This window comes from Scophthalmus maximus, chromosome 17, assembly GCF_022379125.1.
Source record: "Scophthalmus maximus strain ysfricsl-2021 chromosome 17, ASM2237912v1, whole genome shotgun sequence".
NCBI lineage: Eukaryota > Metazoa > Chordata > Actinopteri > Pleuronectiformes > Scophthalmidae > Scophthalmus > Scophthalmus maximus.
The window spans coordinates 3,410,695-3,436,079 of NC_061531.1; the positions used below are offsets into that span (position 1 = coordinate 3,410,695).

General features: G+C 42.3%; 2 protein-coding genes across 2 annotated transcripts; both read right to left on the reverse strand.

Annotated features, from left to right (window-relative positions):
- Positions 1–2,086: 2,086 nt before the first annotated feature.
- Positions 2,087–15,420, reverse strand: mpp2a (MAGUK p55 scaffold protein 2a). Its single transcript, XM_035616306.2, has 14 exons — positions 15,335–15,420; positions 12,684–12,732; positions 11,702–11,802; positions 11,192–11,347; positions 10,845–11,015; positions 10,461–10,568; positions 9,826–9,945; positions 9,550–9,681; positions 8,955–9,057; positions 7,840–7,908; positions 7,535–7,696; positions 6,963–7,165; positions 5,885–6,013; positions 2,087–5,724 (listed from the first exon to the last, which is right to left on the reverse strand). Exons 2-14 carry the CDS (start codon positions 12,712–12,714, stop codon positions 5,548–5,550), a joined length of 1,662 nt encoding a protein of 553 aa, XP_035472199.2. The 5' UTR covers positions 12,715–12,732; positions 15,335–15,420; the 3' UTR covers positions 2,087–5,547.
- A 1,557-nt stretch (positions 15,421–16,977) lies between these two features.
- pyya (peptide YYa) lies at positions 16,978–22,199 on the reverse strand. Its single transcript, XM_035616531.2, has 4 exons — positions 22,046–22,199; positions 20,512–20,699; positions 17,679–17,759; positions 16,978–17,415 (listed from the first exon to the last, which is right to left on the reverse strand). Exons 2-4 carry the CDS (start codon positions 20,697–20,699, stop codon positions 17,391–17,393), a joined length of 294 nt encoding a protein of 97 aa, XP_035472424.1. The 5' UTR covers positions 22,046–22,199; the 3' UTR covers positions 16,978–17,390.
- Positions 22,200–25,385: the final 3,186 nt, after the last annotated feature.

Consider the following 25,385-nt stretch of genomic DNA (forward strand, 5'->3'; position numbering starts at 1 on the left):
AGTTTAGTGAAAGTCCAGTCGGATTCTCTGAGCAGCGCGGTCGGCTTTTCCTAAGTCCCATCAGTTCTCCTTTACACCTTTCCTTGATCTCATGATGTTTTCCACTGAGGTCAAGGAATAGTAGATAGGAAGGACAATTTCACCTCACCCCCATTGTACCCTATGCTAAAGGAGATAGGAAAGGAAGCATTGAAGCTCCTTTCCTATGCATTTAGAGAATCCGAATAGCTCTTATCATGGCTGCTGATGAAATACTTCCGGGTCATTTAATGATTTAGGAGACATCCTTAGCCAAAAACTAAAGCAGAAGTAAAGTGCGCACACACCTGCAGTAAGGCAGTGACAATTTCATTGGTCAAGCGCATGCCTGGCATTTTATTGGTCGGGAAATTACACAAAAATCCGAGAGTGAGAGCGGAAATCAGAGTTTCCCACAGAAGCAGCCTGAATGACTGGAACTGGAGCACATGACATTTGTGCAGAAATTTCTGAGTGCAGACAAACAGTTTGGAGTGGGAGCAGAGCAAATTTGCACGCGAGCAGAGGGCGGGCAGACTTTTAAAAGGGAACGCATCAAGACATCTGAACGTGCTGAAGACATGGTTCTCCCTAAATGAGAGACCACGCTGTTGAATAAAGACAGGAAATAAAACACCATGATACTGATAGGTATGACAGGGACAAAATATGTATAATTTTCATGTGTAATGTTACTGTTGTTACATCTGAACAAATGGAGAAGAATCAGACACTCAGAGCTGATTGTTTGGACAAGTGAATTTGATTCAAAAGATCACAACGTGTCTGTGTGTGTGTGTGTGGTGGGCAAGTTAGCTATTCAAACCAGAGAGGAAGAAACCTCACTCAGGTCTTCTGGACAGAGTGAGAATCCCTTTCAAAGATCCTTTCCTATTGGTGGCGAGCCCCCTAACGTGATTCTACCTGGATCGCAGATTCAACTCATTGAATACTCTACCTGGTGGCAGGACTACACACAGTGTCACACCACCATAAGAAACTGTCACAGGAACAGTCATAAACTTTTAGGTAACCACGGATAGAGGGTTGACAAGACAAATATTGAACGTGATCCCAGAACACACAGACTTGAAAGACAAATGACAAAACCAAAGACTCAAAAGAATACAGTTTGTATTTCAAAGGGCCCATCTTTAATTTTCCGTTCAGTTTGTTATTCAAATATTTGAGTTAAAAAAAATGGGGACACTCCTTCCCGCCAATGGACCGACCTCAATAACCAAAGTTATAACAAGTCATCTTCTTGGGAGCTTAAGTATTTGAATGATGTAATGTTCTAACCATGTATGTAAATAAAACATTGCTTGTATTTGAACCATAACCTTAATAAACAGATATGGAGTGGGTCTAAATGAACCCTGTTCAGCTTTTATTCACATGGTGCTGCTATATTGTGAATGCCATTGTGAACTGTAACCATGTTTAAACATTTTTTTTTCAATCAAATCAATAATTTATTGATTACAGACAGAAGCATCAACAACGTCTGATTCTACAATCATCGGTCCTACAAAAAAACAAGGTTGAAGTTCTACATGCTGTCCATTTTCACATTTATTTTTCTGTAGAGAGGGTTGCAAATATTTTATGACGAGTTCATGTGATGTCTGTCTATCTGTTCTTCTGAATGGCAAAGATGTTTAAAACTACACTTGACAATTTACGAGAGCAATCTGGACAAAGTTACAGCAACACCTATTTCACTGTGTCTCATTCCAAACATAGACATCTGAAGGCAGGTTATTTGGTACATTACCCACACTAGCAAATAAATATTCCCTGTCAGGAATATTTATGTAATTTGCCTTTTTGCACGTTGTCGACCATGAAAGTACAATACTTAATCACTGGAGTGATCCAATAATGTAATTCTTTTGTATCAAAATTGAATATAATGTAGCATTTCGGAATGAAACCCTTCGTTTTTACATGTTCAGTACATATACATCGGACATATAGCATTTGACAGTGAGCCATGTTTTGTTGGAACCTAATGAAAAACAAGCCAAATGATGATTGTGTTATGATTGCACTGAGTAAATGAAGATACGGAGACCAAATGGTTTTATTGCATTCATGAGACTTCATAGAAAAAGGACACAGTGAGTTTTTGGGATGGGCTTGAGAGAGAATCAAATGTCAAACAATGGAACACTCCAGAGATACTAATATAGCTGCCAGACAAAAATCTGCCAAAGTCACCAACATAACTGGTCTGGGTGTCAGTTATGCCAGTACTTCTGTTTGATAAAGACGTCGTTGTTGTTCTTTCATTTATGATGAGACATAAAAAGTCTTCAGTAGCTGCCATGATAAAATGTCTTAGTACAAACGAGCTGCAACAATGGCCTTTTTGTGTTTGGCACAAGAGACAGTGTTACATGTACGGAGGCCTGAGGGCACAAAGCGGAAATGTCGACACAAATTTGCATGAAGTTTTCAGTTGTGCTGTTCACACCAAGGCCGCTGCATACATGTCTTTACTGACATTCCGAAAGTCATCACAAGAGTGACACATAACGACAAATACAAGGCAAGAATATCATACCTACTATATCAGCATCTATCATATCATTGTGTATCTAGATGCTATCTACAAACTGTGTACAACTGAGTGAATACATACAACAAAGATGCTCTAACTTAAATGATACTAGAAAATAAATAAGTGCAAATTAGAAATGATACTGTGTTGATCCGAGTTACCCATTCATTGTTGTAATAAAATCATGCTTCTGTACAGTGTTTTCATTGTGCGTATATGTGTGTTTTGTTTATATATTTGCGGGTTCAAACTACGTACTGGTTTCACTCTAAACCATACTGGGGGTCCTGAGATTTTGTGTAAACCATTCTTAGCATCCAGGCTGCTACGTGACATCAGTATGAACTATTTTGCACATAACAGGTAGTTTTGTTTTTCCACATATTGTTGTTTAATAGCTTCGCGACGAGCGACAGATACAAATACTAATATAAACCAATATCTGGTTGGTGAGAGGCCAGGTGTAGGTGCCTGGTCATACCAGAAAGTAGCACAGCAAAACTTATCAGCATATTTTAGTGAAATATTTCTGGCGGCGCCCTGCTCGGCTGCAGCTGCAATGGCTCGTGATAGCACCGGGAATTTAATGGCTATTAACCCAGTCAGTCCTGCTGTTTTTATCCTGCACTATGATGAGCCAACTACAACGAAATTTCGTTCTGATTTGCACTGCAAGGTGCATATTGAAATGACAATAAAGAAAGTTTAAGTCTAAAAAAATATCTATCTTATTTTCTACCTCTGCTGCTAATCAGCATGCTAACAGTCAGTTCACAACCCCATTAGCTCAGTTCAGTCGCCAACAGGACACTGTGTTCACGCAATTTGAGACGTATTCGCTTCATTTACTTCAGTGTGTAAACCAAGTTACGTTTGTGAAGTACCCTTTAAAACAAGGTACTCTCCGTGCCGAAGCAGTACGGTTAAAGGTTCAGCGTGGGGCATTTAGTGGCATCTAGTGGTGAGGGTTGCAGAGTGCAGCCAACTGAATACCCCTCGTACTGCCCGTCCCTTCCAAGCAGGGACAAGAAACTACGGTGGCCTTCAGGTAATGTAAAAAAACCCAAAAAAGGCCGTTCTAGAGCCAGTGTTTGTTTGGGTTCTGTGGAAACGTGGCGGAGCAACATGCTGGGCTCCATCCATGAACATCTGTTCCCTATGTCGAATGGGCTCATTCTAAGGTGACAGATATACAGTGATTCCTTCATTTCCAGGCGACTATACCAATGAAAACATCATTGTCAATATAAGATAACATTTCTGCCAATATATCCCCTAAACCCTGCACACTTGTCCTTCCAGAAGGACGTCACAGGGAAGAGGCAATGGCTAGGGGATTTACATGTAACAACATTTCGCTGAAGTATAAATATGAGTTCTCTGCTTTCCTATCCCGTCGTAGGAGTCCTGACGCTTGGGTTGGCAAATGCGGGCCTAATGAGTCGCGTTAGCAGTAACCGAATCAGCTATGGGGAAATTATGAATCATTTAGCTGATTTAAATAGTTTTGTTCAGACTATTAACATTTTTTCCTTTTGTTTGTTTGATTTTGAATCATTGCCCGGCACAGACCCTGAATGACTTTGGCTCAGCATGGTGCTGCTTCAGACACCTTCACTGATGTCAGTTCAAAACCATGGCCTATGTAATCACCATAAGGTTAGGTCAATAATAATCACAATAGTTACAACAGTGGCGAGCTCCAACGAGGAACTATTGACTCATCGAGTGTTGCACATTGGTTCGTACACGTACTGATCAGTGCTATTATCTATGCCCAAACAAATTGGACCTGTCAATAATTGTCAGTTGTCGATACCCAGCTAGCTAGAGGGTAATTGTCAACTGGCTGGTTAGCTCGCTAATAATCTGTTTAAGTAAGGCAATCTGGACCCGGAGACAGTCCAGTAAGAGCTGACAATAAAGGTAAAGCTCACTGTGAAGACTCGCTTGGTTGTTAGATTGGATGAGAGTACAATAAAAAAAAAACTTGGACCCCCAAGCTGGTTAGAGATGTGTCTTATTGTATTCTTCTATCGGGATGGCAAGTGGATTCAACATATTTGCGTGCATATTGTAGAGCTTTTGTGTCTTTTCACCAACTATATTTGTGTTTGTGCGTATTGTGTAATCTAGTCTATATTTAAAAAAAGAAAAACAAACCTATGCTCAAAACACTGACAGAGAACGGAACTTCTGTGAGGGTTGCACATCATCGCTGGCACCCGATCACACTGAATTTTTGTTCAGTGTAACGCAACCGAAGTGCAGCGTGTGTTGGATTTACTGTATGTTGCCTCAGCGTTGAAGAAGCCAGTTCTGCTTACAACTGAAAAGGTTAGTCCACTAAGCGATCATCGAGGTTTAAAGTGTGACCATCAGCAGTGTTCACTCTCATGAAATGTAAACAATGACTAGCTGCTGATGCTCATCATTAATGGCACAAATCATTTAAAAACATACAAATTCTCTGACATCCGTGCACAAATGCATTTTACACTCACACACACACTCACACACACACACACACACACACACACACACACACACACACACACACACACACACACACACACACACACACACAGATGTGGCCAGATAAAATCTGGGAATTTCTGACATTCAGGACTTCATCTGTTCCACCCCTTGTTTTCACTAGTCCTTCCTTCCTTTCCTGGAAAATATAATCCCGTGTAACCATGGATGTCTTCATTTACAAACTTTCAAAAAAAATACGTCTGTGCTTTCTTCTGCAGAGCTTTGATACGTAAGTAGTAAACATGTTTCCCTGTGCTAAAATACCGATTAGGGCAGATGTAATCTCTGTGGAAATGTATGAAACTCTGAATAACAACATCCATTATTTACCCAGTTGGTATATTTCGGTGCCTCGGTTTTTTTCTCGCTCTCTCTCTCTCTCGTTCCTTACATTCCTCCCCTTCTCTGTCCTCCACAGCCCCTTTCTAGAACACCCACGTGACGGGGACCCACTGGGGGTTTTTGGACACCGTTTCCAGGGCGGCTTTGACCGTGCGGTAAGACTCGTCCAGGTTGTCGTTGATGATGCTGAGATCGAAGTAATGACCACATGCAGCCTGGATTTTAGCGCTCTCGTTGCATGTCCTCTGCAGTTCTTCATCCTGGAAGAAAACAAAAACATAACTTGGTTTTGCATTTGCTTATAGGACTTATCGTAGATCCGCGTGGAACTATTTCTAGTTCATACTGAGTTCTGCAGTGTTTTCTCAGCTGGACATGTGTTTGCTTCACGTGCCTGAGCACACAGAGAGCGTTTCTTACCGTCAGTGTCTTAGCAACCACCCCTGCATCCACAGCGGAGTGGTTCATCGCCTTGAGCACCTCGAAGTCTGGCGACTGGAGGAACACCACATAGGGCAAGAACTCTGAGGTCCTCAGCACTTTGAGGGACTAGAATGCAACAAGAACACACCAAGCTGTTAAAGCCCTCGGAGGTTTGGTTGAGGGTTTTTTATCAGATGGGTTTCGGTCAAAACTAACCGGTTAGAGTTTCCTGAGTGGTGACAGTGAATGACTCACTTTGTACTACAATGTCAGCTGATGTAAGATGCCCTTCAGAAAGACACATGACACCAAACTCGCTGAATGGAGCTCCGGAGAGACAATCAGGGACAGACTCAACTGTATTTTCTTACATTTAAATTCTATATAGTTTGTTGGTTTTGTGTTTTGTTTTACTTATAGTTTATTTATAATTTATATATATATATTATTTATAAAGTCTATGGTCAAACTTTAAAATGTCATATTACATTTCTTTGCATAAGGGTTTGATCACTACATCTTCATTGACAATGTTTAATTTTTTTTTAAATAAATCTGTGTTGGGAATGTTTTACTCCCTAATATCGGTATTGGCATCAGTGCACAAAATCCAAATCATTCGCGCTCTATTACAAAGATGTTTGTTAGATGTTGTTTTTCTCTTTTACATATATGAAGGGTCAAAAAGACATAATGTAATACTGCATAATCCACAAACTACAAGCTGAAAAAAATGCAGCAGAGTGAAATGTTGTGCCTACAACAACTGACAATCATATGATGATGATAATGAAAGTGAGTTCAGTGTTGGCATATCTACAAATCTTTAATGATAATAATGAAAAATTCTTCTGTTGAAAAGTTCATGCTTGAAAAAAAAAAAAAGATAAGCTTAAAACGTGATAACAGAAGAAAGATATTTAGTGTCCATGGAAATGTATTTTATCACAACGCATTGATTGGCTTTGTTATAATTAAAGGTCTATGTATGGCATTTTGTTGTATGTATGTACAAATATTTGACCAAAGTTGTAAAATCCCTGACCGAATTTTCTGTTTGTGTGTGCGTGTGTACCTGTGGGTTGACGTCCAGTATGCAGATGCGTCCTGCCTCCACCACCTCATGTATGGAGTCGATCTTGATTCCATAGAGGCTGCCATCGTACTCTCCGTGCTCAAGGTAGCGCCCGTTCTTGATATCGGTCTCCATCTTGCTGCGGCTGGTGAAGGCGTACATCCGACTTTGCCCGTCCACCTTTTTGGCTTTTCTGGACGTATCTGGAGAGACACAAACCCACACAAACGTATTTCTTATCTCCCCTCTGTTTCTTCTATAAGAGATTCAGAGTTGTTTAAATCATCGTCCGTCAGTATTGCGCATGCACGTTATTATTATGTCTTAGCTTGTTTCAGCTTTTGAGCAATTCACTCCTAAGACTCTGCTTTTGAAATTGTTTGATACAATTTTATTTCATTTCTTTTTAAGTCTGAAAGGATTTTTCTGGGAATTTCCCTCTGGTACAAAGTTAGGATGAGGATAAGAAAACATTGTCACACTTCTGTTCACACTGTTTAACCAAAGTAATCTCGGTCAACTACTGTGTAAAGAAAACACCTGAGAAACATAAGAAACAAGAGATTTCATACATGGAATGGTGGTGCCAAAGAGCTGTGGATCGCTCAGTAGCAGCTTGTTCTTCAGTCTCCGCCTGCCCACACCCTGGGCACCAATCAGAATCAGAGTTTTCCTCTTGAATGGCGGGACCTTGGCCACCTCCTCGTATAACAATATCTCATGTCTGTCAAACTCTGACAGAGGAAGGCGGGAAGGGGAAGAACACGAAAGAAAAGGAAAACGTGGAAAGAGGCACAGCTATTATTTACTATTTGGTAAAAAAAAATATAACTTCAGGGTTGTACAGATTTTTTTTTTACAGGGCTGGTTTTGTTACCTGCATTTTTGGTGGTCACATACATCATCTTCTTCTTCTTCTTCCCTCCAACACCAGTACAAAGATTCCCTGTCACATGAAAGCAGCCTCACATTAGTTATTGCAGAGCACTCAAGTCACCCTGGCCCTCTAGCTGACTGACATCAGCTGCTGCAGTCCTACATAACAAGTAATGACTCTTGATTCAACTATTAATTAATCATCAATGTGTTTTAATGCATGAGGCGGTGACAGAAGGAGACAAGCCTGCTGCGTTGAGTGCTGGGGGAAAAGTTTGCCCAATCTGAGACCGGCCTGAGACTGACTGACATTGACTCTTATACCACACGTCATAAAATATATCTATTCATAAATTGATTGATCTCTCACATCTGATAAATGCTTCCAATGAACGTCGTCATTTAGTTCGACAGTGTCTGATAATAGTGTCGGAGATTTTAGTGAGACACTTAATGTGAGAGTTTGAATAGTTCTTTGGCAATATTTTTAATCATCAAAACGTATCAAGTCTTTTATTACATTAGAGGCATTCTCACCATTTACTACTATATAAATTATAAACATTTTTATTATAGTTCATTTTGGCTTTGGTTTTTTAAATTTGCTTATGATTGACTGCTCTGACATAACTAGCTTGTTCATGATTGTTAATCCCTCAGTTACTTATTTTTTGTTTTTTTTGCTCAACCCTGATTTAAAATTGAAAGTAGTTGATTATTTTCTTATTTGATCCATTGCTGATTTTGGCTTATTCAACTGGTTACTCAGCTTTTGGGTGATTTACTCTAAATACATCTACTGTAAATTTCTACTTGCAATTGCTGAGCATGTGGGTTTATTTCAACAACAAAAAAACTGAGCAGCAGACATCAGACTTCTTGTTTTTGGTTGGGTAATTTAGGAAATTACGGTCTATAATAATAAGGTCTATAAATCAAAGAAATTATTATTATTTAAGTTCCTCTGATTATTGGTATTTGGGTTACCAACCAAAAATGTACATGTTTTTCATTCGCAGGCCTGGTCTTTCACCACCAGGTGGCAGTGTCAAACAGAACAACTGTCAATCACCACCACGTTTTTATAAATCATTATTATTCATTGATTTCTGTAACCTGCTGGTGCCAGTTCAACATCTCTCTTGACGAATGCTTTCCTTTTCTCCTCCAGCATCTGACTGGGGATCAGCCCTGTGCTTCCACCCTCCACGTGACGGGCCTGTGCAACACACGCACACACACACAGTGATTGATTGATTTGTAATAAAAACACTTACGATTGTAATCTTGAAACTACTGTAGAATGGCATTCAGTAGATCAAATACCTCCGACAATGACCAATACAATCAAGGTGCACCAAATTGTACCCACTTATAGATATCAGTCCCCTAACTATGCCAGTTTTTTTTCGACATTTTGAAAATTGATCTGCCCCTTTGTTCAGATCCATGCAAAAATGTAATGGGTTCTTTCTTGGCCCATGTCCCATCGTTCTACCAGGTTTCGTGGCAATCCGTTCAATAATTGTTGCCTAATTCTGCTGACAAACAAACAATCAAACCAACAAACAGACAGGGGTGAAATCACAACCTCCTTGATAATCTGAGCGTGAGCACCTTTGTGCCTCCCGTGTAATCAGTCATGCAACACAAAATGAAGTGAACATGTATACAGACATACATTAGGTATACATGATTTTCTGTACTCCACCTGCCACCAGTTGACATCATCCTGGTTGACTATCTGCAGGATGTCCCCCGTCTCAAACCTCAAGGCCGCCTCCTTACAGGGAATTAGGTTGTCATTGGCTGGGTCGTAGTCATAGTGACACTTAAAGAACACCTGTAGAAACACAATTGCAGTCTTTCTCTCAGTATGGCCTCTTTGTGTCCTCAGTGATGTCATCTGACATTGTATATTTTTTATATCCACTTGGAATATGACCATGAGAGTGGATTCTGTGTGTGTGGTGTTTGTCAGTGTCACCTGTCTTAGCGGTATGGCTTCATGGTAGCTGGGGAGTATCTTCAGCACCACACTTCTGCTGGCTGCTTGAAGCTCCTCCTGGAGAACCCTGGCATCCTGGCCTACCTCTCGTCCATTCACCTGCCAGCACGGTGGAAACGCAAAGAAGTTGTTGGATTGACATTTACAGCACCTTTGATGAAACATAATAAGTCACCATGGAGTTTACAAACCGATTAAATAAATGAGAAGAAATAAAACTAGAGGATCAGGGATAGAGGCTCGAGGTACTCCACTGTTAAGCGCACTTTTGACATAAGTGGAGCTTTGAGGCCTGACCCTTAATTACATAGGCCTGAATGGTCCAGATTAGATTTACTGAAATTCTGTGAGCGCAAGTACATGATACATACATACATGACAATCTATTAATGATGGAAAGGATGATTGGAGCATCACCACAGAGTCTGGGATACACCATACTTGCAGTGAAGGACATTAAAGGAATATGTTTTGTAAAAGAAGTCCCAAGTCTAAACGTTAGATGTCTGTATGATAAAAATGAGATTTATGATTCCAAACTGTATAACGAGGTGCCACTGACCCTACATAACCCAAAAGGATGGAAGGGGTCGGTAACGGTCATAATACCGTACCTCTTTAATGATATCTCCAACATGCAGCAGTCCTTGCTGGTCTATCATACCCCCATGGAGGATGCGGGCTATCACCAGCTCACCAGCCTCCACCTTGAATGTCACCCCCTGAAACACAATGTATATATGTCTGTAATCAATTGTTGTATAATTAACAAATGCTGTGTTTAATGAAAACAAAATCAGCATCGACACTGACACGAAAAACTACACATGACCTACTCCACTGTTTTACCAAAACCAGAACATTCAGGAATGAGGAGGAAGGGGCTCGCTTTCTTCTTATTCCAATTTCAATTGATTGCACAGTATCTTGGAGCAGAAAGAGTGCAAACTATCATGGAATGAACTCAGCCAAGTCAGCTGTGCTTTAATGTTACCTACCAGATGCTCCCCCGCCACTTTCCGTATGCCCACCATGCGGATTGCATCAGGTGGCGGCTGCTGGTTGTGTGTGTGGCCTTCCTGGGGCTCATGGTCCACTAAATCGCAGGGGCTAGGGGGTGGGCTGTCACACGTCTGGGATGCCACTGAATCATGAGTCTCCAGTAGAGACTGACAAAAAAAATCAGTGTGAAAATATCGCATTATCGTCAGAATCAGAGTGACGACAAATATGAAATCAATGTTTTGATAAAACTAATTAAAGATATTCTAACACTGTACTACATTTGTCACTGATGTAATATATGGTGGTGTCCTGTACACGTACAGGTGTGTGTCTTCCACACCTGGAAATGAGGCTGTGTGAGTATGCTGGCAAGCTCCGCAGCAGTGTCAGATTGGTGTGTGAAGGGGTCCAGATCTTTGAGGATCTCCTGCACGAGCTCCACGTTGTTCTCCCTCACCGGCGACAGACGCAGATCCTTCAGGCTCACCTCTTGCTCCTGACACATGCACGCACGCACCCACGCACGCACGCATGCACACGCACACACACAGACACACACACACACACACACACACACACACGCTTATATAAAACATGGATACACATAGACACAACAGCATGGTAGAGATGTGTCTTTATGAGCACACAGCAGTGTTTCCCACAGAATGAGATTCCATCTGTCTAGGTAATTACAGTAATGGGAAACACTGCACAGTCCCCAATGAGCAAAGAAACCTGAACAAACACACATGCACAGAAACACACACACACATGTCCCAATCTCTGTTGTTTTTATACATATTTGTCTATGTTTTTTAACCACGTGCAAGTGCAAGTGCATGTTCCACACCAGAGGGCTCTCCATGATGCCTTTGAGGTAGATGAGATCCAGGTCATTGGCCGTGGTGGAGCTGGTGGTGCTGTCACTCATCACGTCCAACACCTGGGGAACTGTAGCAAACACACACACACACACACACACAAACACACACAGAGAGAGAAGAGGGTCAGGGGGGCAGTATAAGGAAACAACGAAAGAAACAGAGAAAATGAAACAGAGCTCTTCTGGTTGTGACTGCAGGGCTGCTGTAAAATGTTTTTCATGTCTTTGTACATTCTGGACTATGGAGACGGGTAGGGGCCGGGCGAGATCGCAAACATACTGCGTGACAATCAATATCATCGCACAAATTGCTCTGGTCCATTTAGTTATTTTTTTAATTTTAGATTTGCTTTGGCATTTCAGGTCCCTTGAGCTGTCCCCCCTCTCACACTGGGTGAGTGTGTGTGTGTGCCATATATGTGAGCTGTTTTCTTTTATTTTATAAGGTGGGAACAGGGAAAGAGCCTGGACAGGGTCAGAGAAGTGAAGTGCCAAAGCGAGTTCACCCGCGTTGAGTTTGGTAGTAAAAGATGGAGGCGGATGAATCGGTTCTGTGGCCAAACGAGCAATGGATCCATCGTCTTGCAGTGTTTCATGTATCAGAGGGAAGGTGACGAAAAAAACAATGGCTATCTGCAAAACCATTGTTTGGAGAATCATTGCCAAAAGAGGCAGCAGTCCCACAAATTTGCGTCACCATTTGAAATAACCCCCCGATGTCCTCATCTCCCTCTGCTGCATACAATCACAGCGGTGTGGGGATTCTATTCTACATTAAAACATTCTTGTTTATAGTCATCCGTGTTGTACTTAATTCACGTTCTTGTACTTTTACTGTTTATATATACTGAGGAGGCCTTTTTAGTGGGAAACGTAGAATAAACATAGAACATAGAAAAACAGTCATGTGGGGTCAGGAGCTAATGAGGAGGAAGGTGTCTGGTCTCACCAGGCTCTGTCCTGGTGGAGGCCACAGGCATTGTAGCACCTCAGTCAGTCTGAGAGAGAGAGGGAGGGAGAGAGGGGGGGGGGCAAAGAAAATGATATGTGGAGAAAACAGTCCATCTTTTACAATGAGTCTCAAAAACAGAGGCGTGTGAAGGGTTTTCAGACAGTGGATGAAAATGTGACATGTGAGATTTAGTTAAATGGTTCGAAGCTTACAACAAAATGCTTATTATTATTATAATTGGTTAATTAAAGGGATGGTTCATCATTTTTTTGGGATATACGCTTAAGTGCTTTCTTGCAGAGATTTGTAGTACTACTGTACAGCATTCATATGCAAACTCCTCCGTTTCCCACCACAGCATGGAACACACACACACACACACACACACACACACACACACACACACACACACACACACACACACACACACTCCAATTGTTCTGGAATTGAGCAGCCAAACCAAAAGTGCAGGACAGAGTTTTGGCAGATATAGAAAAGTAAATAATGAAAGAGAGAGAGGGGGGAGGGGCATGTGACTAATCTACATATCACCGTGACAGCAGACACAATACAAAGGCAATTTGTAGAGCGAAAGAGAAGAACAAAGAGGCGCACAGACCCTTTAACTATATATATACAAAAATCCCTTCTACTTTTGCAGCTTCAACTGTCTCAGTGTGATGCTGTAGCTCACGGCTGCCATGGAAACCCGCCGTTCCTCGGTTTTCCCTTCACACGCACGCATCACATAACACATTACGCAAGAGCGGGACAGAGTGGAGAGAAGATGACGTAGAGAGAAACGCTGTAAATACTTGCACTTGCTAAGCGGAGAAGAAGAAGGAGGGGTGACTGTAAATCATAATGTCAGAAAAATCTGATTCACTTTTACCACGGGTGTAATCACGGTCGATCATGATTGGAGTAAGAGTCACGTGACCCTAGCATTTGGACAAGAATAAAATAGGTATATTATACAGTTTATTGGACTTTATATGGAGTCATAATTGTGTGATTTACATGTCTTAGGGTGTTGATTGTTAAACCGAGGTTTTTAAGTTCTACTGAGCCTGAGTAGTATGTACAATACGTGTATAAAGCAAAATTGACCTGCAGAATCAGAACTGTAAGTGGTGACTATGCGCCCGCCAGAGTTAGTGTTGCTTGTTATGCTTGTTTGTTATGTTATGCATTTTTTCATTGAATAACTATTGCTGAAAGACTACTCCATATCAGTTATGTTACCATCGTAGGAGGTGAAACTACTAATAATCGCTGCTGTGCATACATGTACTATATGCTCCTCTGAACTGTAGTAGTGATATAAAGTATGACCACATTGTAGCTGTTGCGTTTGTCTCAGCTAACAGGAACCCACACGAACAAATCATATCCTGTTGATGAATGAGGTGCTGGAAGAAACGTGGGATAAAGAAAGGCAAGAGAACAAAAGCTTTCTCAGCTGCTGTTCACCTGAACAATAAAAAAACAGCACACACACACACGCACACACACACACACACACACACACACACACACACACACACACACACTCATTCATGATCTCACACTGCCGTGCTCCATCTGCACCCCTCTTCCTCCCTCTCTTCTTCCTCACCTTGCTTCTCCTCCTCACATCCCTCCATCCTTACTGTTTACTTCTTTGCACTTCTTTCTTTCTCCCACGTTGCCCCATGCTCTCTCCTCTCCTCCTTTATGCTTTCCCCAGCTCACACACAAGACCCCCCCCAGCCCAATGTCCCCCTCCTCTCTTTCTGCTGACAGCATCCCCTCCCTTCCCACCCTTGCCTCACACCCAGCCACTGCCCCGCCTCCCTACGTCTCCCACCGTCATCCATCTGCTCTATGTAAAAACGCAGCCAGGTGCACGCACACACACACACACACACACACACACACACACACACACACACACACACACACACACACACACACAAACACACACAGTTAGGTTATTTTGACTGTGTCGTTGCGGATAAAGCTGGCTGCTTTTGAAGAAACCATGCTGGTTGTTTCCCATTCTTCTAACATTTTTCACATATATAAAATATATAAAATTTCAATATATAAAATTTAATATGTGATTCAGGAAGTTGTAGGAAACATCAAACATATGTTTACATAAATATAGTGGGCAGTGTGTGTGTGTGTGTGTGTGTGTGTGTGTGTTCCATCAGCTTCTTTGTTTCACCTTCTGAAATGTTTACCATTGTATCATTAGTATTGGCTGCTACCCCAAAACACACGCCCACACACAGGGGTTAGTCTCAGGGGTCACATATAACAAAGCATGATGAGACACACACACACACACACACACACAGGCACAAAGACAAAGACCTTGCTAACCAAACAACACAATTTGGTTATTATAAATATTAAACACAACACCACAGCTAAAACACTGTTGTTTAAATAAATAGACCACACACACACGCGCGCACGCGCGCAAGCACGCACGCGCCTTTGTCAGCCCAGTGTAGCTGCTCTCCACAACAAGAGAGAGGAAGATGCTCAGCAGTCACTGTAGCCTTACAAATGTCACCTGCGAAGAAAAACAATGTGTGTGTGTGTGTGTGAGTGTGTGAGAGAGTGTGTGTGTGTGTGTTGAATAAAAAGCCACTCACCTTCCAACACGATAACACGAGCTTCGCGCCGCCCGAGCTCAACCGTGCGCTTTTTTGTTGTCGTCTGCTCTCACGACGCCGTCAACGTCCTGCGAGAGCGTCAAGCGCAGCGGGGGGGTGGGGGGAACACACGTGACTTCCGGACGTTTAAAAGAATAAAATAAAATCCTCATGGCCAAATCAATATTGTTCCATGGATTTGAGGTATTTCCAATGAACCGTCACTACATTTCGTGTAACACAGGTTGTGATTTGAAATATTAACAAATGTGAAATTTAATTTTCAAGGCAAATTTTCTTACGTTTCCGGTACAATTGTACGTATTCCTGAGAACTTGACGAGTACCGATTCGGTCCATTGGGCTGTTGTTTTGTTTTTTTCTGCCACAGACACATTTGTTTACATCCCACAATGAGAGCGTCAAACAGTTGATATGATGTGATATGATATGATATGATATGATATGATATGATATGATATGATATCATATAATAGCATATAGAAATGTTATTTTGGGCTTGAGAATATCTATCTATCTATCTATCTATCTGTAGCTGTATCTGTATAATATGTGTGGGTAACAATAGATGAAACATCTCGAGGTAAATGGAGCTAAACATCTCAGTAACATCATTGCGTTATTGGTTATTTTCTTTTAAAACATTGAGCTTTTCTCTCCAGTATTTTTTTTTATGACAGAAACCATAAAACCTGATATAACGATTTTTCCTATTTTTTTCCTTTCAATTTTTTTGGCCAACAAATTTATCAAATACATTGCACAATTGAGAAAAAATATAAATGTTAGGGGATAGACCACCACAGTCATCATTCCCTGCTCTGACTGGAAACTTTCGGAGCATATTAGGTGGACTGTGCTTCTGTCTCAAACCACACTTTTCCCATCACCAACAATTCTACTTGTCCATCCATCTCCCCGAAGAGGACAAATCTACTGGAACTGATCCTTCCACCATTTTCCTTCTCTACACTGTCCTCACCCTGAACCCTCACGGCAGTTTGCTGTGGGGAGAAGAAAGCCCTCTTTCTCCTCAGAACCCAGCAGATGTCCTCCTCGCAGATGCAGCCCAGTGGTCCATGGAATGAAATGCAGGTTAGATGTCTTCAACGTTTGTGAGTCCTTTCAACAAACACTGAGTCGCTGATCAAATGTGGCAATGAACTTTCATAAAGAAGAATACTGCTTATTTTTTATTCACTATGAAATGCCATCCATTTGTACCGTAAAGCGACCCACCTGAAGCTGCCTCCCGTTGTGTTTTACAATTACTTATATGTGCCGTAATCCACCACTGAAAATAGTCCCCCTGAAATGCATTTCCTCTTCTTCATTTAAAAAAAAAAAATGACAGTGACCAAAATTCAAGGATTTAAAATCCTTTGATAAAATGTTATTAATGGCACGGATGGAAAGCTGAAACACAATACCTCAGACTGTTGCCAATTCACAGGCATAAAAACTGCTCTGGTAATGATCAGCTGATATTAAAGTGTGCATGTTGTAATATTAATTACACTAATCATTATTTAGAAGCGTTAGAATTGATTATGAGATGCATAAACTCTAAACACCTACACCACCATTACATGAATCCCCAAAGAACAAAGAAATCAACAAATGTTAGTCACACAGAAAAGTTTTTATTAATTTATTCTGATGTTACTTTTTACAGGAGCAACAGTAAAACAAGAATTATCTCTTCTTAACAGTAGTTGGACAGTAGGGGGCGTTAATGTTCACACGCATACACACAGACACAGATCCACCTTCTGATTAGTAGCACAATCTCATATATATATAGGTTATATTTTATCTCAATAATAAATTATGTATAAACATCTTGCATTTAGTGAGATGGGAGACAGTGAAAGGAGACACAGAGAGACAGAGAGCGTGTATTCTGGTCAGTGATGGTCATTGGTAAGGGGTCGGATTCAGGGGTCAGGGGTCAGAGGCACGCGTAGGCCCCTCCAGGTGCATTGTGGGACACACTCAGAGGGAATGCCAGATGAGGAGGGCGGGGGACGGCCGACTCACCACATGTAGGAATCGTCATATCTGTGCAAAGACACAGAAAGGAAAAAGGACGTATAAATGAACATTCTGAAATTCTGCTCTCAAATTTAAAGCCGCAGCAGATGAATGGATTATACATGATTTTAAACTTTTAACTTCTGATTTATTTAGTGATGTGTACGTGTATGTCAGCTCAGCTCTATCAAGCAAAATGTGTCCTGATATCAATGAGATTACCTGATTAAAGGAAGATTTATGACAAAGGCCGTGATGTGTGTTTAATAATAGCTGTGTTGGGTTTTTACCTTGACCTCTGGTCTCTGTTGCTGTCGGCACCAAACAGGAAATCTGCAACCAAATCCTCCTGAGCTGAGCGCTTCCCATACCTGGGACACAGACCAAGAGATTTCTACAATGAATTTTCATTCTAAAATGACTTCTCTATATAACCCTGATGACATCACTGTGACATCATCAGGGTTGGTACTCCCCCACTGACTAATAACTGACCGTTACTTGTGAAATCAGAGTTTCTCTGGTTGGTCAATATCTGGACTACATTTCCCATAACACACTGCTTCCACCACTAGTCTCCTCGAATTTTTGTTTTTCAGTTTGTTGGTCATTAAGGCTGAAAGGATGACAGAGGTTATGTCGTACAGAATAATCTGAAACTTTCTCTCTTCTCTCTCTTTTTGTCCACCGTCTCTGTCTTCTCACCTCTGTCTGCCTTCACCTGTTTCCCTCCCTCTGCTCCTCATACCTTGACTCCACAGTGAGATCCAGTCTGTGCATGCTCCAGAGTGGGTGTGTTTTAATGTCGGTGTGTGGGAGCGGGTGTCATTTCCAGGTCTGTGTGAGTCTCCTCTCCTCTTAATAAGGGAACCAGGGGCCCAGGAGAATGGCCAATGTAAAATCACAGGGCCGTTTCATGGAAAGTTTACTCTGTAATGTGTGTGTGTGTGTGTGTGTGTGTGTGTGTGTGACACTGATACTGATACTCAACAAAGCCCTGCAGTTCCTCCGTTTTCCCATCAACCACCTGTTCCACCTCCCCTTATGACCCCAGCACCCAATCTTATGCTTCGCCTCACACACAACAAAGTAGGTGAGTGCGAGTGTGTGTGTGTGTGTGTGTGTGTGTGTGTGTGTCGCCCTGTGCAAAAGCAATCTAGAAGCTCACACGCTCCGTCTCATGCAGCTGTCACACAGTGCGACACATCGGGATGTAAAATGTTTCCTCCTCTGATAATGGCCCGTCTGCACCCACACAGCTCCCTGAGCCCCCGGTCGGTCCTGCTCGTATTCTCTCTATGTCATAATGTTTTCTCTCTGTTCATCTGCATCTGCACCGTCTGTCCACATCTTTCCCGCTCGGCTTGTCTTTCTGTCTTTGTGGCTCCCAGAGCTGAGGGGTGTGGATGAAAGCAACATCATTCTCCCTATGAAAAGTCAATGGAGCATCAAAATGATTTTTGAAGCTGCTATTTTAGGGTAAAAAAGTGGCATAATGTGGCCTCAATGAAATGTGCCTTAATTGTGTGACATAGTGCAAAGCCAATATGTAAGATGCACATGCTGGGGGCTCTTTTAGTTATTTGGATTTTATGCTGATAAACTTGTGTTATTTTCTGCAAGTGTGATTTAAATGTGGAGAAGTACTATCAGGAAATGTCTGAAGATCAATCTACCTTCAAATAAGCCCATCAGACCAACTACTAAAGCAACTGAACGCAACTCTGTTTTCTCCGTAGCTGGTGTCAGATGACATCGCTCTTCCACGTAACCTTTGGGAAAGGTGCCGTTCAAACGTCGTTGTTTTGATGTATGTTGTTGAATGGCTGAAATCAAGTTTAAACCTGTATGAACATTTCAAATTTTCGTTTCCAGATAAAATGCAGAAGACGTGACGGGAACGGCAGAAAGTATAAAAAAAGCACCATTAGTCCAGTTACACTGTGATATGACTGAAGGAGCTCGGCCGCACAGATCCACCGTCCGTACCAGCCGCCAGTGCCCACAGTTGACAGCCGTCACATTCCTCTGCGTTTCATTTGATATAGCCAGATGTTCAGAACCATACTTCTCTTCATCGCATACGATGTGTCTTCATTTGCAACTCTCCAGTGAAACGAACCCCCCCCCCCGCTCTACTTGAGACAAATTGCCTTTGCATGGCATTTGGAGTCCCTCTTGAAAGCAGACACTTTACAGATCAACAACCTATTTGACTCTCATGAATAAAAAAGCCGGTAGCTTACTGGTGCTCGCTGCGCCAAATCAAAGAAATATGCAATGCGACAATTCCACGCTGCAGACTTCTTTCTACCCTCGGAGCAGCAGGCTCGAGCTAACCGGATTTGGGATTCTTTCTTGGTTGCATCTGCACCTGATTTATTGCTCTGGTCCCGTTGATTTGGAGGCCTGGAGGTTTTGGAGAGTGGCCGGTAATTGAATCTACAGAGCTGCCGGTGGGCGCTGGCGTAGGGTCGGGGCGGCGCAGGAGGGGGCGAGGCGTCACGCGACGAAAGAGCTCCCGGCTTAAGTGATAGTGGGAGTCTCATGGAACTCGGAGGCAGCAATGACTTGAATGACACAAAGTCAACTGCGGGCTAAAGAAGCAAAATAAAGGTTCTCAGCTCTTCTGCCGCGACGCGTTGATCACCTCAACATCACTTTGCCGAAAAGGTCCTTTTAATTCTTCCGATCCATTACAAAGAAAAAACAAGAAATTTGAGAAAAGGAAAAGATTTGTCTACCATTTTATGGTTGGTATTTAGTGTCTTTTATTCAATAATAAAATGTGGTTGCAAAATTCCCCAGTTTGTTTGTCACGAATTGATCAATTTCTAATTTACTTGTAATGTATGCAATGTATGCGAATATTATTGTCATATTTACATACTCAGACCTAACGAATGTTAGAGCATGTTATGTAACATACTTTCTCATGCCTTCCTTTATTGAAAAGTTAAATATGAGATTGTGCCCTCCTCCGCCAAAAAAAACATTTTCTACAGTCCCTAAATCTGCAGGAAAAAGAACACGAAACAAAAAACGGCGTATGTGTCACAAATGCCAACAGTATGTACTGTGTGCGTGTGTGTGCGTGCGTGCGTGCGTGCGTGATTACAGTACCTCTGCCTTGTGATCAGATTGATGTAGTGTCTCAGGGCAGTGTAGTACTTGGCCAGCTCTTCGGGCGGGGCGTCCTCACCGGGGTTCTCGGGCTTGGGGGGGTAGGCGTCCGCCAGTGTTCCCAGACACACCAGCACACACAGTGCTACAGCCACCAGCACAGTCCACGGCTTCAGCATCACGGCCATCTGTGATCAGGCAGTAAGGTGTGGAGGAGTTATGAATGCTAAGGTTCCAACGTTTTCAGAAGAATCTAAAAGGAACCAATGGGGTGCACCAGTTTTGTCTCATTTGTCAAAATGTTCCATTGTATCATTCGTCAAGATGATGAAAGAATGGCGATATTTTGTTTAAAAAGATCATCTACGTTTCTTCTTCCTTATCTTGAGGGACACAACACTGTGTGATGTTCTGCCAGGAATTGTCGGCCCCTAAAGACTGACTTAGAGTACACAGGGGCGTGCGAGGCAGCCAAACGAGTCGATGCATATCAATAAAAAAAAAAGAAAAAACCTTCAGGCTGCACATTGACTTATTGTCAGGCTCGTCTGACAGAGTTGTTTAGTTCCAGGAGAAGATGCGGCTGTATTACTGGTGCAAATGTATTGATTCCTTTGGAGGAAGGTGTATGGGTCATCACCTTTAATGGCATACTGTTAATAATACTTGCTATACTGTTGCACCAGCTTGATTTCTGTGCGATCTATTGTGAGGCAGTTAATATTGATGATGATATCCAGTAATTCAATTTTAATTTTTTTGCCTATACGTGAGTTGTGTTTTCAGCTTCTTTGGTAAAGGCTGCTAAGATTGTTATAAACCACACAACGTTGAAAAATCAACAAAACACGAAATCCATAACACTTTTGCTTATTGCTCTTTGGCTACAAAAAGAAGACATTAAAAATACAGTAGAATACGGAGTTTTGGAACGTTACAGTGGATAATAAAATCATGACCTCAATCGATAACTTATATTAATTGTACATTTATTTGTCATATAACAATAAAATGGGCTCCATGTTCCACAGCTCTCAGTCCCCAACATAATTTGTTATTAAAGCAAAGTTTAATGACTTTAATGGCTCTGGGTATTTTTGGGTCCTATTTTGCTCCTAAACAAAAATACTCTCTCTATAGAAAGCCAGTTACTCATTGTTATGGCGCTAAATGGCTGCGTCCTTATTAAAGTATATTCTTTCATTCCTGTCTGGCCATCACAATGATTAAAAAGCGTCCGATATAAAAGGGCAGTTTGTATTTTTAGCAAATGCGCAAACAAAACGAAGCAAATATCTTTGACTCGTCTGACAAGAAGTCAAACGTTGTCTCTGCCTATCATTCACTTTGCACGACTTTCTCTGCGCAGCAATATTACAAGTGTCGAGGTCCAATCGTACCGAATGCAGAAGTGCACTCAGGATCACCCTTTTTATTATGAGAAAAATGAAAAATATCGAAAACAAAGCAAAACAAAACAAACAATCCAAAACAAGTGCCAAATTGACAACAGTGCGAACGTGTGCAGACTTACTTTGAGCAGACTTTTTTTCTTTTTGCAGGTCAGCGAAGTCGGAGCCACAGGTGGTTTTTGGTCACAGCAGCAGCAGCAGCAGAGCTCGGACTTGTCCTCTTCTCTCCTCTTCTGTCACTTTCTACTCAATGCACGTTGCTTCCAAACGGTGTTTATTTATACAGTTCGGCGGCACCGAGGGAAGGAGGGGTTACACCACGGGAGAACGCGCGTGTGTGTGTGTGTGTGTGAGTGTGTGTGTGTGTGTGAGGGAGCGCGGAGGGTGAGGAGGAGGCCAAATGCGTCAGACGGTGATGGAGACGTTACCAACGCACCAAGTCCTGTGTGTCTGATGGAGTTAACAGATGACATTTGCTCACAAGCTGCATCAGCGGTGAGAAGAAGAAAAAAGAAAAGGAAAAGAATGTTTGTCACGAATTTGACTCTTTTTAAAAAAAACACAACTACCCCCACAACTACGCACCCTGTTCACACCGTATCACCGCACCTCCTGCACCTCTGGCAGCAGCTTGACCCTTGACCTCTCTGTTAAGAACAGACCGACATCTCCATTCGAGATTTAACACAACAACCACAACAACATCTCTTTGAAAATGAACCAAAAGTGATAATGAGCTACTCTACATTCATGTTCCATCTGCGTTTGAGCACATTTGCAGAGAGCGGAGCAGCGCTTTTTGTTGGGAAACACTGCAGCACTAACAATTATGATAGTAATGGGAATTGTTTTAATGACCTGTTTGCCTATGAGAAAATTCATCCGCCACTCGATGTTTACAAGTACCCAAATTCATGATTTTAATTATAGAGGTCACATTTATTTCATTTGTCAGGCTCCAGATGGTGCTGACATATTTATTTGTCTCCGATAATTGGGCAAAAGGTAAAACTAATTTTGGCTCCTGCCACTAGGTGGAGCTCCTTTCTTCATACATAGTGAGACAGGGAGACAGGCAGACAGACAGGCAGGCAGGCAGACAGACAGACAGGCAGGCAGGCAGACAGACAGACAGACAGACAGGCAGGCAGGCAGGCAGGCAGACAGGCAGGCAGGCAGACAGACAGACAGGCAGGCAGACAGACAGACAGACAGACAGACAGACAGGCAGACAGACAGGCAGGCAGGCAGGCAGACAGACAGACAGACAGGCAGGCAGGCAGACAGACAGACAGGCAGGCAGAGAGGCAGGCAGACAGACAGACAGACAGACAGGCAGGCAGGCAGGCAGACAGACAGGCAGCCAGAGAGGCAGGCAGACAGACAGACAGACAGACAGACAGGGAGGCATTCTATTGGGAAGTCGTGGTGTCAGTGTCAGTCGGGGAGTGTGATGACGCAGTGCCTCAGCTCCCCAAAGCTTTGACGCACAAACACGTGCACGCTTTGGTTTTTACGCATCACATTGTTTCCGTCCAGTCTGCCTCGACAATCCACCCACCTCCAATCGCCTCCTCTCCTTTGTGACTTTTGCCTGTGGTATAATGACATCAGGAGCGTTTGTGTGTGTGTGTGTGTGTGTGTGTGTGTGTGTGTGTGTGTGTGGGATCTCTGATCATTGGCACTGGTGGCAGACTGTGGCCCAACCATTGTCTGAAGCTCAAATCCAGATCTCGGGCCACCATGTCGGCTAGTCAGTGAAGTTTATTTTTTCAACGACTATTCTGTAATATTTTCGCATCTACGCGTGAGACTGCAGTCTCTTTCAGAATAAACATTTTATACCCCTGTGTTCCCTGGGTCTCCTGTTAAAGTGCGGATGAGCCCTGAGCTCGACGGGGTGCTGTTAGGATGTCAAGCTGCGGAGTTCAGCCTTCATATCCTGTAACATCCTCTTTCGGACAGTCTCACGCTGACCAAACAAATATACAATGTAGGCTCATTTTCTTCAACTTTGTTGAATACAGTATCTGTTACAGAAGGTCTGTGCAGTATCTGCACACCTGGCAACTGTAACTCACCACTGAAATCGTCTGACGGGGCTTAATGAAGCTCCGGCACACAGGTAGGCCGAAGCTGCTGCACGCAGACCCACTGGTAATATCTGGGAACGGAGCGGCCAGATGAGTCCATTCATTTGTATTTTAGCTTCAAGTCCGTGTATGGTTTCCTCACCTTTCCTTGGTGACATTGGGCGAGAGAGGCAGCGCAAACCTGGACAGGATGCCAGTCTGGAGCCGACATGCATTCACACCTTCAGGCAATTTAGAGTCAAGTGTCAACATTGGAGTGGGGCGTTTGCCCATCTGATACTATTTGTAGTCGTGGCATTTTGTAAGGATGTAACTTATCTAATCTCTCTGTCTTGCTCTCTGCATATATATATATATATACACACACACACACACACACACACACACACACACACACACACACACACACACACATAATGTTTAGAGTTTTCTTTGGACCTAAACTCATCTGAAGAAATAGTGCCCGAAGACAATTCACATTGTGGTTCTCGACTCCATGACTAACTTTTGTGTGCGGGGACATGAACAAACTGGGATCTATCTGAAAAGCGCAATTTAAGATAAGGTGAGATAAGACAAGACTTCTTCATTCATCCCACGTCGGGAAAATTCACTTGGCGCGGCAGCAGCAAGAGTCAAAGGCATCAGGGAAGAGCTAGACACAATGGAATCACGTATCAGAAAGAACAACCGAGAAAATCTCATCAGTTGCTCACAACTAATATGAAGGATTAATTCGAATCAACACCCGCCCCTTATTTATTAACTTATATGTAATGTATTTTACTGTCACTCTGTGGCAATAATATGAAGCCTTGGTCCACACAGACGGTAAATGTGTGACGTAAATGTAATGTATGTAACTCAACACTGTGGGAATAGCAAGAGCAATCGGATATCTGCAAAGTGTGAGATCTAATCATATCAATGTAATCGTTCCGCTGGAATATGACACAGCTTTGGAATAAATAAGTAAATAAATTAAAGGGACTGATTTTGATCATTTACCCATAAACAAGTTTACTGTACCCACTAATCTGATTTTCATGCCGTATGCGTACAAAGTGAACTGGCAGCTTTTATGGGAGGTAAGTTTATTGTCATGTTTGGTAAATGTACATTTTGTAGTTAACTGGCTAAAATATTCAAACCATATATGCTCCTTTACAGAGATGTATTTTTTCTCCACAAAACACAATGTAAGTGAGGCAGACCTTTGTCGTCTTCCTTCTTATTCTTCTTCTCTCGCAGACATTTACACAAATTCACCACACACACACACACACACACACACACACACACACACACACACACACACACACACGATGCACACTCGATTTCTACAGTTACCTCAATCAGAAATAGCAGC

What these genes read in the sequence shown, in the direction of transcription:
- pyya (XM_035616531.2), bottom strand. Translation starts at nt 20,699, where the DNA reads ATGGCCGTGATGCTGAAGCCGTGGACTGTGCTGGTGGCTGTAGCACTG. An exon ending in AATCTGATCACAAGGCAGAG is followed by an intron (nt 17,760 to 20,511) that starts GTACTGTAATCA and finishes TCTGTGTCCCAG; the next exon opens with GTATGGGAAGCGCTCAGCTC. An exon ending in AACAGAGACCAGAGGTCAAG is followed by an intron (nt 17,416 to 17,678) that starts GTAAAAACCCAA and finishes GTCTTTGCACAG; the next exon opens with ATATGACGATTCCTACATGT.
- mpp2a (XM_035616306.2), bottom strand. Translation starts at nt 12,714, where the DNA reads ATGCCTGTGGCCTCCACCAGGACAGAGCCTG. An exon ending in CTCCACCAGGACAGAGCCTG is followed by an intron (nt 11,803 to 12,683) that starts GTGAGACCAGAC and finishes TGTTTGCTACAG; the next exon opens with TTCCCCAGGTGTTGGACGTG. An exon ending in CTTTGGCACCACCATTCCAT is followed by an intron (nt 7,166 to 7,534) that starts GTATGAAATCTC and finishes GTGTCTCTCCAG; the next exon opens with ATACGTCCAGAAAAGCCAAA.